Raw genomic sequence first — 17570 nt, 5'->3', positions numbered from 1 at the left:
ACATGCAGATTTTGTGACAGGTCCTTTCAGTGCACATACATCGTGTGTAGAAAAGAGGTAAACTGGAAAGAAGCAAAGAGCATGAGATTGCATTTATGGATAATTTCCTAACAAATAAATAAAAAAAACCATTAAAATAATAATAAATAAATAAATAAAACTTTACTATCATTAATATGGTAAAGTTTGTGGATATAGTTCAATTATTGCAAACCATACTACATATATGCATGAAGAAAATCAGTCATGTTTGAATATCATCATATCCCAGAAATTATTACCAAAGTGGGATACAAGAGAATAAAGCAAAATATGCTTTGTAATAATCAAAGTAGCAAAATCCCATTGCCAGCAAATGTGCTTCTCTATAAGCAAAAAAATTGGTTTTCCAAAGAATTGAGACACCTTTTTCTATAAGCAAAATACAATGCTTATATGGAAAAAAAATTGTCTAATAAAAAAACGAACCAGCGATTTAATGTCAATAATTAGACGGCGATTAGTTGACTATGCCTGGATTCTTGAAGATGGTCCGGCAGCAGCTTCCATTCGAGCGTACCAATCACCAATTCGTGTTTGCTCTACCATGTCTCTACCAGATTTTAGGTAGCGGATTGGTCTCAATACACCGTAAACCGCCAGGTCAGCTAAGTTAGGTTTGGTTCCACCTGGCGAAAGAATGTTGGGACATGTGGATTGGATTAGCCCTCATTTGACATGAATCTGTTTTTTTAAATAACAAATTTAGTACAAACCTAGAAAATCTCGACCGTCGAGCGCATCCACCCATGTTTCTGCAGCTTCATATAAAGAAGCTCTTTCGTCAGTGATGTTATATTTTTTCTTCAATTTTTTTGAGACAAAATACATGGCGGCTGCTCCAGCGTATTTTGCTGCTATTCTCTCAGCAAAGCTGAAGTTACCTGCAAGAAGGATATGGAAAGCAAATTGATGCCAGACAGGTATAAAAAAATCTCGAGGCAGTAAATATTCTTGCTTAGTTCACCTTCGCATATAATGAATACATTGCTTAGAGAGTTCCGATTTTCATGAAATAACCAGTCAAATAGAATATGCCCCATATAAGTTAACGTAAATTCAAAGAAAGAAGATAAAGAATGCGATATTCATATTTTATTGGCTGTATATCCTAATATTCTTGATGAGTAGATTGATTTATTTTTTTCTCAAAAGAGTTGCCCGATATAGTATCATTGCAAAATGGATACACAAACTAACAAATTCAAGGCATAAACACTTGCACCTACAAAACTGAACGAGAAACAGCGTACACTTCGAGACTGGGAGAGGTGGATTAATAGAGACTGACTAGTTACCGGCGTAAACTGGACATGTATTGAGTACATACTCGTGTAAATTAGCTAGGCAATAATACGCAACTATACCTCTAGTTACAGAAAACCTCAACAATAGTATTAAAATTCAAGAACAATCACCACTTTTACCATATATGTAAAATGAATAGAGCAACCAATGAACAAATTTCTCTTTTATTATCCCATTATCATCGTTTACATACTAGGACGTCTGCTTATGGCGGGAGTGCATGAGTTTGTGTAGGTGCACAGTGCAGTGATCGGCAATTTTATCTTCATTCTGAAGTAATGCACAAATAAGGTGCATTGTGCAAATAGAAAATAGTAACTTCTCTTATAGTTTTGATAAATCTTACCGTGGCTAGTGATGTAATCAAATGATTCAAGGGCTTCAGAAGTATTTCGATATATATTAGGTGATAGCATATGCACCAAGTGATTGTCCACCCAGCTGCAATAATAGCATTCGGAAATATCAGACACCAATGAAATATTATAAATAGTTTCTGAATAGTAAAGTAAAAAGATATTGTTGATCAAGAGTAACCACTGAGTTAATAGGTACACCATACTGAGAAATAATACTTAAAAATATGCGAAAGGCAAAAGAGACCCATTATTCTTCGCAATATAAAAACAATCAAGTAATGTGGAGAAAGGATTGCATAAAATTCACAAATAAGTCAAAGATCTAACACAATGAGCTTAAATCCATACCCACGCCATTTCTTCTCTTCGTTATCCGCAACAGAACCAACAGCTCTATCAGGGTGAATCTTTTTTGCCAATTTATCAATTATATCTACATAAGCAAGCCACGAAAAGAGTTGTAAAGTTGATCGACAGCCCAAAGTAAACTTGATTTAACTACTTTTTTCAGATTATATAAGCAAAAGTTTAGTCATTCTGAAATGGTAAATACCTGATGAATCAACCATCTGCTCCCCATCAACCATCAATATTGGCACTTTCTTGTAATCAGACCACTTAATTTCCTTTTTGCTGAGGGGGTTGACCTCCACAACCTTGTATGGGATGTCATAGTAGTCCAGAAAAGCTGGAAAAGTAAGATCCATAAATACAAAGAAGTACTAAAAAAACTTGACGCAGTTCTAACTAATCCCATAAATGATCCGCACACAAATGGCCATTTGCATAGAAGATAACTTGAAACAGCTATTCCTCCCAACTAGTGAGCTTCGGCAAAGGTATTCTCAATTACAACATATTTCATTTCAAACACTCAAAGAACATACGCAAATAGCATCTGTGAGTTATCCAAAATCATTCAGCATAGATAGGTATCGTATTTGGTCTTTGTTTGTCAAAACACATTTTGATTGGATCATTCATGCAGTCCACGTGGATTAACAGGTGCTCTAGATAACAGAGGGTTCAGCTCTTGATTACAGTATATGCTTTGACATATTTGTTCATTAGAGGAGAGCACGGATTATGTCAAAACGTTTCCAATGATTTGAATTGTACAGCAACTAAACTAAGTGAGCTGGGGTGAGAATTTAAAACAAATTCTTGCTATACAAAAAAAAAACCGGGAACGGCCAGAGCAGATCTTATTTATCACGCTTCTTATGTTTGAAAAATAAATTCAGTAAAAGAAATAAATACCAGGCTCACCATTTTTGTGGCTGAAGATTACATCTAAGTTTCACCAAGTATTATTTTTCAAAATCATGTATATTGTTGCATTTGAATGCTCAGAGGTGAATTTGCCTAAGACTCATTCTGTCATTCATACAGATTGGCAGTTTTTCTGATACAAATTCCCAAAGTTTTAACTACCAAAATGTAATAATCTCGCAGGTTTGGTTTGAAAAGGGAAATATCAAATATCCATTACCAAAAGTAATTAAAAACATATAGATCAATGCATAGTTGATTTACGCACTATTTCCTGATGTAGCACCGTATTATGGAAAATCAAATTTATATTAAAGGATTATCGTATGACATATCTGTAATCCGAGACTATCCACCAATTAACAATTTGCAAATTGAAAAAAATCTACCATCACAGTGCAATTCTAGGTCACAAAGAAATACACATTATCTACCCTCTAATCATCAGAATATACTGAAGGGGGAGCAATGCATTTGACCTTGTTACAGAAGGGGGCAAAGCTTCAAATGATTTGAGTATGAAGCAAATAACAGCTTGCAAATTGGTAATGACACTGCAATTTTAAATCACTAAACAACATAGATTGAGAAGCAGATGCAATACCTTTGACCTTGTTACAGAAAGGGCAAGCTTCATACTGGTAGAGAACGACATCTTTCGGTCGGAACTCCGACTGCACGGGCTCCTTGGCGTGGGCCTCTACCCCGATGGCACTAGCTGCAACCGAAAACAAAATCACCCCCCCAACGGCGTGCGCGGCAGCGCTAGTAGACTGACCGGCGGCCGTCCTGTTACACGAGAGCCAATTAGATCTAGACAATGAGCCGTTGTTGGTGGTGGTGGAAAGAGCCGCCTGAACGAGGCGATGGTGGCGGACGAGGTTTCCGGCAACTGAAGGAGCAGCGGCGACTCCTTCTACGGCGCGACATATGGCGGCGAGTCCGTTGATCCTCCTCATTACAGGCCGATCTCAGAGAGAAATTGCTGGGTGAAAATTCCTGGAAAACTGAGATTGCTTAGCACGTTGTGGCGGTGTTGTTTGATCGTGTGGTTTGCGCGAGGGTTTTAGAATTTGTCCACGACGAGCAGGAAATTGTTTGGCCGTTGATTAGTGTTTGCGCCGCCGTGCGAGAACCGAGTCGGCTGAAAACCGGTTGGATTCGGCTTAACAAGGAAATAAAATTAGATTCAGCATCAATCGAATAACTTATTTTAAGAAGAAAAATATTATATTTTATACATATAAATATCTTATTGAATTAATTTCAAATTCCTTTTTTAAATCAATGTTGATCCGGGCTGGAATGCAGCCCAAGAGACAAGGCCCACTAAGTCGTGCGGCCCGAAACCAAAGATTCCTCCTCGTTGGTGTGACCAAGCGAAAGATAGGAGTAGCCGAGGACCGAGCGGGTATACCATATATGGTTCTTTGGGAAACACCACGATGGCTCTGTCCGAAGGCATTTATGACCCGACGAGTATGGAAGAGTGCATTAAATGACTCTCGCTAGCTCTCGCACACATTGGCGCAATAAATGCATTGACACCAGCATGTATTGCCCGAATGATTGGTGACAATCGGAAAAGAGGAGAGCCCACGGAAACGTGCGAAAAATGCTACCTGTCTAGGAATCATACGAGGCGGCAAGCAATGATTGATTAGATGCCAATAATGGTTGGGATTACCCGGAGAAGGCAAAAATGGGACGAAGGGGGTGGCGGTAGGTATACACTTGCCTCGATTTTCACGAACTGGTCGGGCTTGAACTAAAGTATTATAAATGTGAGCTTCCCCTTCCCCGAAACATGCAAGTTTTTTGCGACATTCATAAGTTGGCCAGTTGACCGTCGAAGTGCCAACTCCAGTGTCAGTTCGGCTCTCCTTTTTTGACAAAACGATTGCGTCTAAGTAGGTTGAGGTTTTTTCTTCCACAATAGCTGTGAAGTGACTAACAACGGGAAAAACGTTTTCAAAATGGATCAAATACACTCTGCACGTACTAATGTTGATATTGTAAAAAAAAAAAAAATCAACTTGTTAAAACATTCAAAATAACCAGCATAAAATGAGGCCGAGCCCATACCATTATGCAAATCGGCTAGCTTAGCTTTCATACATGAGCCCAAATTAACAAACATCTATTTTTAATATTTTTTTAAATCACGAACAATAATTTAAAAAAAATCAAGATACAATTAAAAATGTATTGTAAAATTAGATTGGAAAGAAGCAATCATTAGTTATTTAATTTATTTACAAATATTAGGTCTTCTTTTCAGCTTTATCTATTATTTAGCTTAACTTATTAGTGATTACACATCTTATATATTTTTTTTCTAAAAAAAAAAAAAAAATCAACTAAAGAAATATTGATTTAATAATTAATATCTATAGAAACTTGAAATATAGAATAGTTGAATTTAGAGCAAAGATATTTTAATTGAAACCTATTCTAAATTAAAAATACCAAATTTGGCTCCATATTTTGCCGCCACTCACCGCTCACGGAATCCCAATCCAATAGAACAAGGAGAAAACCGTAAATATAGATAAACAAAAGGACCAAACAGTAAATACGTAAACCGCGTCAAGGTCGGTCACCTCCTCGCCTATATATACCCCCTTACAGCCCATTAAATCATTGTTAATTTTTCCTTCAGCGATTCTAGATCGAAAAATTTCTCTCTCTTCGTCGCTGAAACCCTAACCCTAAGTCCGCCGCGAGAGAGATCTGAGATTCTCTTTCATCTAGATCCGTCACCCCCCCCCCCACCGTATTTCTTTTCTGAGAATTCTTAACCACAATCGTAAAGGGTTCATAGCAAATTACTGGGTATTTTTTTGAATTTGTTGTCGGGAAAATCTTCGATTCGATCTTGAAGATATGTCTCGGTGCTTTCCGTACCCGCCACCTGGGTATACTCTGAGCGGCGACAGGAAAGAGGCCTTGATCGAATCGATTAAGGTTTGTTGCGCAGAGCACCCTGATTGATTGATTGATTGATTGATTTATGCATGAGCATGAGTCCTCATCGATGTAAATTAATGAACTTGTGATCGGTGTTTTAATGTGTCTATACATGTACAAATTTGAACTTAAAAAACCGTTGGCCCAGAGCCCAGTTACTGGGTTTCTATTTTAATATGGATTTCTCTTAATTTATTTGTAAAATTTTTGGGGGTTTTCAAAATTAGGGTTTCTGATTTGTGGTGTTGTAATGGGTTAAATTTTTAACGAAGTCCCAGTTATAAGTGGGTTGCATGCGATATGGGTTTTGTTGGTCGATTTGTAATGAGTTCAAAACCTAAAAGCTAAATTCAATTTTCAAATATAGTTTACTATTATCATGTGTTTATGAATGTGTCTTTGGTGTAGGGGTGCAGTTGCAGGGTTAGTAGGGCATATCAGGTTAGCTATGTAGGTAAAATTATTTTGGAAAGTTAAGCTTAATGAAAAACATGAAAAGTGTAAAGCCTAGTGATCAAATTTACAGATAGTGGGATTGATTCAGAGTAGATTCCGAGGGTTTTGGTATGCGAGTGGTGTGCAGAATTGTTAATCCGAAAAAACTCGATAGTTGGTTTCTGTATCTTTAAGCATGAGTCTCTGTTCCAAAACTACCTGTTATTTATAGGTGGGAGTGGTGAGAGAAGCATGTTTATGTTGGTTGGTGTCTTAAGTGATGCAGTTAGGTTTAATAGAACTCAGAACACTTGGATAGAATGTGATTCTGAGGATTTTAGATGTGTGTCAGTTGATTTTTTTGGTTAAGTGTGCTGAACTGGCACACGATGATTTTATCCGGTCCCAGTCGGAAAAAAATTCGGTGTATGGCAATTAAGTGTGTATGTGTTTGGTGTTTTTCTTATATTTTTTGTGATTGTGGTGTGTGTTTTCTTGAATTGAAGTTATTCTTGTGGTTTTGTGTCTTACTAAGTAGATGAAAGTGGCTGCTGAGATTGAATTTATGTTTTTAAAAAATCATCTTATGTTGAAATGAATCTTTAAAGGGCCTTCGTTTTCTAAATTTTTCCCAAAAACATTTTTTAAAATAAAGAAATTCTGGTGGTTTTTATGTTTTCTAATTTAAAGAGGTTTGATTTGATAGTATAAGGTCACTGTGATCACACTGTGTTCTGTCACGATGCATGATGATCACATGACTTGTAGATTTTTCATATACCTGAGGTATCTGTTAATGTTCGTCCGGCCACATCGCATTTGACTCTTCCCTCGAATCAAAAATCTAAAATTGTTATTTTGGTCCCTCTAAAGATCCAAAAGGATAAGGTGAAATCCGAGGAACGGAAGAAAGACAGGAAAAGGGAGAAGAAAGAGAAAAAGAAAGAGAAGAAACAAAAATCGACTCACAAGGACAATGAAAAGAATCACGAAAAGTCCCTCAATGTTGCCCACGGTCACATTGACAAAAAATCTCGGGCAGCAGCAGCTGATGTAAAAGGTCAGTCACTCCTCCAAAAGGTCAGCAAAGCCGAAGCTGACCAATTGGAGAGAAGCAGTCTGACCGAAGAGCGTGGTAAGCCTGTGGTGCTTCCCAGCACTTCAGCAGACAGCACCGAGAATAGCAACAAGAGGAAGAGGCAATCTTCTCCGTTGGATTGTGCACGTGCTCCTGGTGAGATTGTGTTGGAATCTCTTTTCTTGTTCGCTTGTCTTTTTACTATGTCTTCTTCCCATGATTTCTGATTCTTGTTTGTCTTTGAACTTAACAGGTAAAATTATCCGGATCAAACTGTCTTCCAAGAATCAGAACCCGTCTCCTATTGATGCTTCAGTCAATGAACAACAACAGACGCAGACGTGTTCTACCTCCGGAAGGCCAAGTTTTCCTTCCTTTAATAAAGATGAGGTTGTTTTCAGACAAAGGACTGAGGATTTATCATCTTGCACATTAAAAGCTCAAATCCCTGTGATTGGTAGAGATCCGATTTGCTCAAGTTCACAGCAAATTGAGCATGTTCCCGTGCAGAAAATGCCAGTACCTTCGGTTACGACTCCAATGCAGAGAAGTGCATTAGTGACTGGTAAAGATATTTGTTCGATTCCAAAGCCAATTGAGCCTGTGCAGAAAACGCCAGCTCCACATCTCTCTAGGGTGCAGAGAAATGCATTACGGTATAAAAATCTAACGGAGATGTGGGCCCCACCTCAGTTGGAGTTTGCATTGCCCGAAGATACAGACGATGTGGATTGGCTGTTTAAGGGCAAGAAGAATCAAGAAGGCATCTCTTCGGAGAAGAGATGTTGTAGTACATCTGTAAACGATGCCAAATCATGCTCGAGCAGCTCGATAATGTGGCCTCCTCGTGCACAGTACTTGCAAGAAGTCGATATTTACGCGTTGCCTTATACTATTCCCTTTTAGAGGAACTAATGGAGCAGAGTGATGCTACTATCTTGGTGCTTGCTGCTGCCGCCGCCTAGGGATTTTTGTAGGTTTTTTTTTTGTCCTTGGGTTGAGGGAGTAAGGATTAGGAATACAATACTGTTTTGTTAGTGTAGTCTGATATAATTGTGATTGTAAGTACGATTTCATGTTCTATAAACGAATTCCTATTGATGATTATGTTTTATTTGTAGCCTTTGATAATGTCTATAGAATCCCGATCGGCTACATTCCGGGGAAATACGTGAATGCCTCCGGGGAAATACGTGAATGCCTTGTTTGGCTGCCGATGTAAAATTAACCAAAATACATGCGCTATTTTCTGATGAATTAAGGAGTATTTCATGTTTAAACCACCCTTTTTCTTTGTTTCTTGTCAAACCATCAAGAACATGATCTAAGACATATATTGTTTTTTTAAATAAGAAAATATATATTTCTAATAACAATAAAAAATTTAAAAAATAAAAATAAAAAATATATATATATATATATATATATATATATATATTAAAAAAAAATTTAACTTTAGATGCTCGGAAAAATAAGAGATAAAATTAATTAATTAAAATGAAATGAAGGAAAGAGCAATTGTTGCTTATTACCATGACTGGTCGTCTGGTCCTCGCTGTTCGAACTGAACGCTGTTGAGTTGGCAAGAGAGAGAAAGAGAGGAGAGAGAGAGAGAGAGAGAGAAGGGAAACGACGATGATGTCGAACGGAATCGAAGACGAGGATAAATGGCTGGCGGAAGGCATCGCCGGAATTCAACACAACGCCTTCTACTTGCATCGCGCATTGGTATTTTCCGATCTATTTTTCTTCTCTTACACAATTACTCCGCGCACCAATCGAAAAAAAAAATTAGAAAAAAAAAAAACAGATCACAGCCCTAACTTCTTAAAAAACGAAGCAACTGAATTACTATTCCCATGTAATTTTTGTTTTTTTTTTTGGGGAAAATTCAGGATTCGGATAATCTCCGAGAAGCACTCAAATACGCGGCGCTATTGTTATCTGAGCTGCGAACTTCGAAACTCTCGCCTCACAAATACTACGAGCTCTGTAAACTTTTTGGAACCTCTTTTTTCTTAGTAATTGGTTGACACGTATTGAATTTTATTTAAGAAATTGAGTTTATTTTGTGAAATTTCCGTTGAATCTAATTTTTTTTTTTTTGTTCTTTGGGAGTTAGATATGCGCGCGTTTGATGAATTGAGGAGGCTGGAAGTGTTCTTCAAGGACGAAGATCGACACGGTTGTCCGGTGGTTGACCTATATGAACTTGTTCAGCATGCTGGAAATATCCTGCCTAGATTGTACGTTTTGTGGAATTCTGCTATAGATTAGTTACTGCAGTTTTCAATTCTTTGTTTATTCGGCTTTTATCTTGGTTAATCATACCAATCGTTCGTGTTATCTGCACGGTTTGAGGATTTATAAATGGAACTTTAGGCTTTAGCAACGAGGACAACATTTTTCTGGCTTCTCTATTACTTTATGTTTTATATGCATGCCATTAATTATACCCGAATACATGTTTAAGCACTCATGGTAAGCTGTATTATTATCACAACCATCTACTCGACATTCACAAGTACTCTTGTTGTAATGATTTCTACTTTTTCTTGCCTTACATGTATTTTCCACCACCGTAGCATGTAGAGTCTATATTATATGCCTGAATTAAAAATAAAACTATAATCGTATAATTTAGAGTTATGAAATTAAGGTCTCGACATTTTCAGTTTTTCACATATGTACCAGTGTATTCTCTTTTACACTGTTGATTCACTGGATAAATTTATAATAGATGCTCGCGTGATGCATATTAATATTTCTTTGTAAATATATTAGGTATCTTCTTTGCACGGTTGGTTCTGTTTATATAAAGTCAAAGGAGGCTCCAGCTAAGGATGTTCTTAAAGATCTTGTCGAAATGTGTCGCTCTGTTCAACATCCCATTCGCGGGCTCTTTTTGAGGAGCTATCTTGCTCAAATTAGTAGAGATAAGTTACCAGATATTGGTTCAGAGTATGAAGGGTAAGAGAAATACCTTGTCCCCTACTTCACGGCATACTATTCAGCATTTTGACATCATAGTCCAAATTTTTGGTATCTTCACTTAATAGTTTTCATCTTTGAAGTTTCACCTTGCTTATCTTTAACACGGTTGACGCTTTTGATCATCTTATGATCAAGTATTAACTTTTTTTGCTTCACATTGATTCGCTAGTCAGTACTAGTAAAATGTTTATTTTTTTAGTTTTGAGTGTATAATAGCTGTATCCACAACTTTATGCCAATTCAAACATGGACGTTCAAATTGGGATTGACGGATGCATGTTGTAACATGGAAATACTCTCAGTCTCAAAATTCATCAGTTCTGTGCTAACTCTTACACAGAAAATTTCCTTCTGTGCTGTAAGAGTTGAAATAATTATTTAATCAGTTATGAGATAGATTTTACTGATTAAACTTCTAATTTTATGAAATAATGCTTGATTCTGCTGCTATTGATTTTGATTTGCCTCTTTCTTTATTGACTGAGTCAATTGTTGCTTATAGTGATGGTGACACTGTCATGGATGCTGTAGAATTTGTGCTGCAAAATTTCACGGAGATGAATAAACTATGGGTCCGGATGCAGCACCAGGTTTGTGAATCTCTCACAATTCTTTTTAGCATTTACTCTAGACGTGCATAGCATCTGAAAACTTGCATGCCACAAAGGTGAAATAAATCCTGAGGGCATGTTTTGGGCATGCAGGAGTGATAATGCTTATGATGCACATATTTGCTTTGGTGATCCTGAGTTGAGGCCTTCTTTCCGGATTTATGGTCTGCAGGGACCTCTCAGGGAGAAAGATAAACTAGAAAAAGAGCGGAACGAACTGCGTGATCTTGTAATGCCACTTCCATCAATCAGTTATCTTGTCCTAATCGTACGTCAATCCTTTTAGCTTCAGTTATGGTGTCACTCATCCATCTCCCTGCCATTTTAGGTGGGAAAAAATTTACATGTCCTCAGTCAGATAGAGGGTATTGACCTTGAATTATACAGAGACACCGTTCTTCCCAGAGTTTTGGAGCAGGTTGGTTCATCTGTTTTGCTGCAGCTCTACCTTGTTAAGATTTTAAATGTAATATGTCTTCCTCTGAATATGCATTCTCAATGTTTATGACAGATTGTCAATTGTAAGGATGAACTTGCGCAATACTATTTGATGGACTGCATAATTCAGGTCTTTCCAGATGAGTACCACTTGCAGACCCTCGAGATATTATTGGGTGCCTGCCCCCAACTTCAAGTGCGTTGTCAATCTTGCATTGTGTTTCCTATTAGACTATATACCTTTGTTCTATTTCTTTCCTAATTTGACGATGGATATTCCTACAAGATGTTTCTCTGCTTGTAAAAAACAATGGATTTTTTTCAATATGGCTTTCCAAGTATGGTGCAATAGGAATAGAGCAATCTATCTTTATAATGACACACATTTTCTAAAGTACTTCCTCTTTCTTTTCATTCAATTCTAAGATAGAGGTATGTCTGTCAAATTCTCTCAGACATTGTATAATAGGATACGAGGACTGAATTAAACTGCTTTGTTTTATTGCAAAGAGTTTCAGAGTAAAATTTTATTGATAAGCAATGTAGCATCATATCTGTTTGCAAGTTGACTTATGTGACTTGATGTGTAGCAATTATGTGGAAAATTGACACAGTCATTTGACATCTAAGAAATGATATTTGGCAACGGTGGTTGACTATAGTTATTTGTAGGTAGGGGCAAAAGCTATTACAGTCATCTGCTTAAATCGTTGAGCACTCTTTGTCAACAACCGAAACGATTTTTGTGTAGGGATCAGTTGCAATTGATATACATGCACTATTAGTAATTTTGCTTAGTAGTTATTTTTAGTATCGGTGGAAAGAATAAAAAAATAAATAGCAACTTTTGAATGTTAGTCGTATCTTGTTAAAAATGAAGTTTGAACGTAATGTTTCATCTTTACTATTCTGCTTTGTAAACATTTGGTCTTGCGTCAAGCATTTGTTGCTGTGAACTTAACTGGTGCCCCCCCTTGGTTAGTGAAATTTTCTTGATGTTGCTCTACTTTGATTCTCAGCCAACAGTTGACCTGAAAACAGTGTTGTCACAACTGATGGAGAGGTTGTCGAACTACGCTTCCTCAAGTCCTGAAGTGAGTCCCTAACTAACTTACTTTCTAAAGATTCATTCACTGAATAATGTTTTGACTATTTTTCCTATATAGCTGTTACCAGAATTTTTACAAGTTGAAGCATTTTCCAAGCTGAGCAATGCAATCGGAAAGGTAAAGTTTATATTCTTAAATTAATTTAGCTAGGGCAAACTGAATGGTAATTGGAATATGTATCTGAATTATATGTAATCTAACCTCCTAAGGTGAAAAAAGGATGCGTGTGACTGTATTCACCTTTGTCTGTTAGTTAATTTGACAACTAGCACCATGCAGTTGAGTCACTAAAATTTCAAAAAAATAATAATAATAATAATAATAATAATAATAATAATAATAATCAAAAAAGAAAAGAGAAATTTCAAAAAAAAAAAAGAAAAGAAAAGAGAAGAAAATAATATATATATATATATATATATATATATATATATATATATATACACCTTTTAAATATTTTTGGATGCCGTTTTGCTAAAAAAAAAATACCTAAGTGGTTTCGTATGCAGGTTATTGAAGCACAAGTTGATATGCCTATTGTTGGAGTAATCACTCTGTACGTGTCTCTTCTGACTTTCACTCTTCGTGTTCACCCTGATCGGCTGGATTATGTGGATCAAGTGCTGGTATGCTTCGTTTTGAGTTGGTAATGTAGAAGTTCCATCTCGGCATTTTGATAAATGCCAGGCTTATATGCCTGTAGTCTGTTGGTTCCATCACAATCTTCGGTTTCTACTACGCTTATGTTAAAAAAAATGATTGAGCATGATTTAGATTGTCACCAACAAAGATTATTTGTTTATTGATAAGTGTTGAAATTAATTGTGTGTACATGAACTCAGAGTATCTAACAGAGTCAATTGATTGCCATAACCAAAGTGTATAATTGAAGGTTCTTACCTGCATTTTACCTTTTGATCTTTCAAAGGGATCGTGTGTCAAAAAATTATCTGGCATACCAAAGCTCGAAGATAGTAAAGCAACAAAACAAGTTGTTGCCCTTCTGAGTGCTCCACTGGATAAATACGATGATATCGTCACAGCTCTTACACTTTCTAATTATCCCCGAGTAATGGATCACCTTGATGCTGGGACAAATAAAATCATGGCGATGGTTATCATCAAAAGCATTATGAAAAACAAAACTTTTGTTTCAACTTCTGACAAGGTATAATATTCTTCAATTTTCTCCAGTCGTTTGGTTTTTACATGGAATAAGTATGATATAGATTTTCTTTTCAGGTTGAGGTACTTTTTGAACTGATAAAAGGGCTTATAAAGGATTTGGAAGGGATTTCTACAGACGAGGTACACACAAAAGCTTTTCAATTGTACTATCTGCTAGGGTGCTAGTGATTTCGTTAGTTCATTCCCTATGTGTTTATAGCTACATCCTTCCTTGTGTCATGACCAATAGCTTGATGAAGAAGATTTCCACGAGGAGCAAAATTCTGTTGCTTGCCTCATGCACATGTTGTATAATGATGACCCAGATGAGATGCTAAAGGTAATGCATCTCTTGCTATAGTTATGCTTTCTCGTGTATGTTTCCTTTCATTTCAATGCTACTTTAGTTAACACCTCAGAAACATAGGTGCTGTCACAATCTCTGCGTAAACAAAATTTGACTACTGACAGCTGCCAAATGATATACCAGTTCACTGTCATGTAGTCGACTTGGTGGGTTGTCCTGGAAATGCTATGTATGGATGACATACTTCGTCAAAAGTTGGATTAGTTTATTTTCTATCTAGTCCATTTCCGATTTATTTTCCTTTTTTGCAATAATGGCAGGCTACGCCGCCTGGCCTTTCCATTTCTTTGCTGGCAGAATGTTGATAAATTGTAGTTTCTGGCTATGATAAATTAGGCCCTGAAACACGTGATGGTGCTTCAAGTGACTTGAGTGTGAGGAACTTGTTAATGCATGACTAGTTATGTTGAGTCTGGATTTAGTTGTTGTTAATATGCCAGACATCCGTTTTTATAACTAGATTATGCTTTCTTTACGATTTGTACTATTATAAGGCAGTTGTTTTATATAGCATTTTATTTTCAACTGTGTCAGATAATATGTACAGTGTGGAAACATATAACGGCTGGAGGTCAGAAACGCCTATCTTTCACAGTTCCTCCTCTTGTTTTTTCTGCTCTTAAGGTATGGCTTTGTGGAACTAAAACATCTGTATCTTTTTATTATTTGGTCGGAAACACAATAGGTCAGATGAGATAGGGGGTGGGGGTGGCGGTCAGTAGTAATACATTGAATAGATGTTTTGATTTTTCAAATATACTGGAGACCACTGAAGTCTGAATACTTATGGTACAATAATTTATTGGAATGCAGAAGTCAAATATCTGATACCAAAAAGTACATTTTAATACATGGTAAAATCACCGCTTATATGTAATAGCTGATTCAGACTTCGGCACTCATAGCTATGGAATATATTTTTTGAAAAATGAATACATCCAGATATTACTTACGAGCTTTTCGTAATATTTGACCTTGGTCGACCTGTATGTACCTGTACTACCTAGATTTTCTATTTCTAATGATTCCCAAATGATGCATAATTTTAGCTTTTTTACGTGTTCAACTTTGAAATTTGTTCTTTTCCGTCCTTACTGTCGGCAGTGATGCATTTCTTTCTTAAAAGTTAATGAGGGTAGACCAAATAATTGAAGCATTTCATATTTCCAGCATCTACCTCCCATTTCTTTGTAAGAGAAGAAACTTCATATTTCTGACGCATTTTCCTAGTTTAGTTGGTTAGGAGATTGCAAGGCCAAGATGGAGATGTAGCTGGAGAAGAAGTTCCAGCCACCCCAAAGAAAATATTTCAGCTCTTGAATCAGGTAATAAAGGTTCAAATTTTTAAGTTTCTGACTTCGGTATGTTTGAATCAATTTGGTTTACCAAGTCGCATAGATCTTGTATGAAAATGTAATAAGAAGATTTTTTGCCATGTAATCTAAATTCCTAAAGGTTTTTGTTCAGAACTGATTGGAAGGCATCTGCAGATATGGCTAATCCCATTACTGAACGAAGATTACTCTCATACGACCTTGGACAAAACGTTATAATACAGATCAATTTCTGATTAATATGTTAATATGTTCTCCATACTATTAGTTAAGTTAATTTGCAGAGTAAATCAAGTTAAATTTCTCTAAGTTAGCACAAAGCAAGCACAATATGAAAATCCAAGTGACATTTCTATTTTCGATGTACAATTGACAAGTATAACCATATTATTGGCTCTGCTTTCAGATATCCTTTGGCTATATGTTAGAAACCTTTCACCAATGAGTTCAATCAACAATGCTGACAAGTATATTCTTTTATTTGTCACAGATTATCGAGAGTCTGACAGTTGTTCCATCACCTGAACTGGCTTTGAGGCTCTACTTGCAATGTGCAGAGGTAAAAGTTTTATCATTACTGCCGCATTGGTGGATAGTGGATGAACTTTATCTAGGGAAACTAGTATGCACATTCCGAAAGGAAAAAAATTAGCGTCCCATGCTTGAATAAGCATGTTTGGACTGCGCAAAAATTTCGTAAAATTTAGAAAGATCGGCATGTATATTTACAGGCATCTTACGTTGTTGCATTTATTTGACAATTTATGTTCACAGGCTGCTAATGACTGTGAACTTGAACCGGTGGCTTATGAGTTTTTCACACAAGCTTTTGTTTTATACGAGGAAGAAGTTGCGGTATGTATCAAGTACATATTATTTCACACAAGCTTTTGTTTTCTAAAATGTAACTTGTTATTATATTCCGTACTTTTTTTTCAGGATTCTAAAGCCCAGGTGACAGCTATTCACCTAATAATCGGGACGCTGCAGAGAATGAACATTTTTGGCGTTGAGAATCGAGATACCTTGACTCATAAAGCCACAGGGGTAACTAACTTTATCATCTTTCCCGAGTGTCGTATTCCAAATATCATCTTTCTAATGCATTTTATTTTTCAGTATTCGGCTAAACTTTTAAAGAAGCCGGATCAATGCAGAGCAGTTTATGCTTGTTCCCATCTTTTCTGGGTTGATGAACCGGATGGTGTTAAAGATGGAGAAAGGTACATCTCGTATGATATCGCTTATAGATAAAATAGGGTATATCACAAAAACGACTCGAGGTTAAAAATAACTGTTTGCAGTATTTTTTTTTCAATTCTTAAAAATAATTGATGTTCCTGTATTATTTGTATTATAGGGCTCTACTTTGCTTAAAGCGTTCGTTAAGGATTGCCAATGCGGCTCAGCAGATGGCAAATGTTACCAGGGGTAGCAGCGGGCCCGTAACACTCTTCGTTGAAATACTCAACAAGTTAGTCCATCAAAACTGTTTATATCTCTAAATATAAATATCATTTCCGAGTTTTTTCTCCTGATTCTTCTCTTTTGAATATGCTCCAGGTACCTTTATTTCTTCGAGAAGGGAAACCCTCAGATAACAGGTTCTGTAATTCAGGGACTTGTAGAGTTAATTAAAACCGAGATGCAGAGTGACAGTACAACGGCCAATCATGCTTCAGATGCATTTTTTACGAGCACGTTGCGTTATATTCACTTCCAGAAGCAAAAAGATGGTCCCATGGGTGAGAAATATGGTTCTATTAAGTTGTGACATTTTTTATGCTTCTTCCGAAATGTGATTAATTTAATTTATTCACACCCTTCTGTTGTCGAGTCGACTCCTGTCACTTTGAAAACTTCTGTTGTATACGAAAACTCAGCGATCTTTGTATGTGAAAAGGAAATAAAAATAAAAATATTTATGCTATCATATTTTTTCGTCCCTTCTAGTCTACTTTATTTATGTTCCTTTGTAATAGTTACAATAATGCATTAATTAATTATATATTTTTCTTTGATTTTACCGTTTATACTCTTAATTAGTTCGAAAATATTTGTCATTTTCTATGTTTTTTTCGATAATACA

The 17570-nt window shown here is 36.4% G+C and overlaps 3 protein-coding genes across 5 annotated transcripts; 2 read left to right on the top strand and 1 right to left on the bottom strand.

Moving 5' to 3' along the window:
* Position 1: 1 nt before the first annotated feature.
* On the bottom strand, positions 2-4369 carry LOC105956402 (uncharacterized). Of its 2 annotated transcripts, XM_088815716.1 has the most exons (7): positions 3583-4188; positions 2260-2394; positions 2055-2139; positions 1694-1788; positions 756-923; positions 469-668; positions 2-107 (listed from the first exon to the last, which is right to left on the bottom strand). In XM_088815716.1, exons 1-6 carry the CDS (start codon positions 3935-3937, stop codon positions 508-510), a joined length of 999 nt encoding a protein of 332 aa, XP_088671842.1. In that variant the 5' UTR covers positions 3938-4188; the 3' UTR covers positions 2-107; positions 469-507. The 2 variants fall into 2 exon arrangements, with proteins under 2 accessions (XP_088671842.1, XP_012835701.1); XM_012980247.2 differs by lacking the exon at positions 2-107 and having other exon boundaries at positions 148-668; positions 3583-4369.
* A 1254-nt stretch (positions 4370-5623) lies between these two features.
* On the top strand, positions 5624-8568 carry LOC105956404 (uncharacterized). The gene is made up of 3 exons (XM_012980248.2): positions 5624-5945; positions 7257-7617; positions 7715-8568. Exons 1-3 carry the CDS (start codon positions 5865-5867, stop codon positions 8365-8367), a joined length of 1095 nt encoding a protein of 364 aa, XP_012835702.2. The 5' UTR covers positions 5624-5864; the 3' UTR covers positions 8368-8568.
* Positions 8569-8918: 350 nt separating this feature from the next.
* LOC105956405 (vacuolar protein sorting-associated protein 35B) lies at positions 8919-17507 on the top strand. 2 transcript variants are annotated; one of them, XM_012980249.2, is made up of 22 exons: positions 8919-9189; positions 9357-9453; positions 9584-9707; positions 10246-10431; positions 10958-11045; positions 11239-11295; positions 11395-11484; positions 11578-11700; positions 12524-12598; positions 12671-12730; positions 13123-13239; positions 13542-13781; positions 13856-13921; positions 14031-14120; positions 14682-14771; positions 15383-15472; positions 15972-16040; positions 16256-16336; positions 16421-16528; positions 16601-16704; positions 16842-16955; positions 17045-17507. In XM_012980249.2, the coding sequence occupies exons 1-22, from the start codon at positions 9097-9099 to the stop codon at positions 17253-17255; spliced, it is 2373 nt and encodes a 790-aa protein (XP_012835703.2). In that variant the 5' UTR covers positions 8919-9096; the 3' UTR covers positions 17256-17507. The 2 variants fall into 2 exon arrangements, with proteins under 2 accessions (XP_012835703.2, XP_088671839.1); XM_088815713.1 differs by having other exon boundaries at positions 8969-9189; positions 11123-11295.
* Positions 17508-17570: the final 63 nt, after the last annotated feature.

Source organism: Erythranthe guttata, chromosome 3, assembly GCF_056151865.1.
Source record: "Erythranthe guttata isolate IM_541 chromosome 3, IM_541, whole genome shotgun sequence".
NCBI classification, from domain to species: domain Eukaryota; kingdom Viridiplantae; phylum Streptophyta; class Magnoliopsida; order Lamiales; family Phrymaceae; genus Erythranthe; species Erythranthe guttata.
The sequence above is the reverse complement of the archived record's forward strand: the minus strand, read 5'-3'. Positions and strand labels throughout refer to the sequence as shown.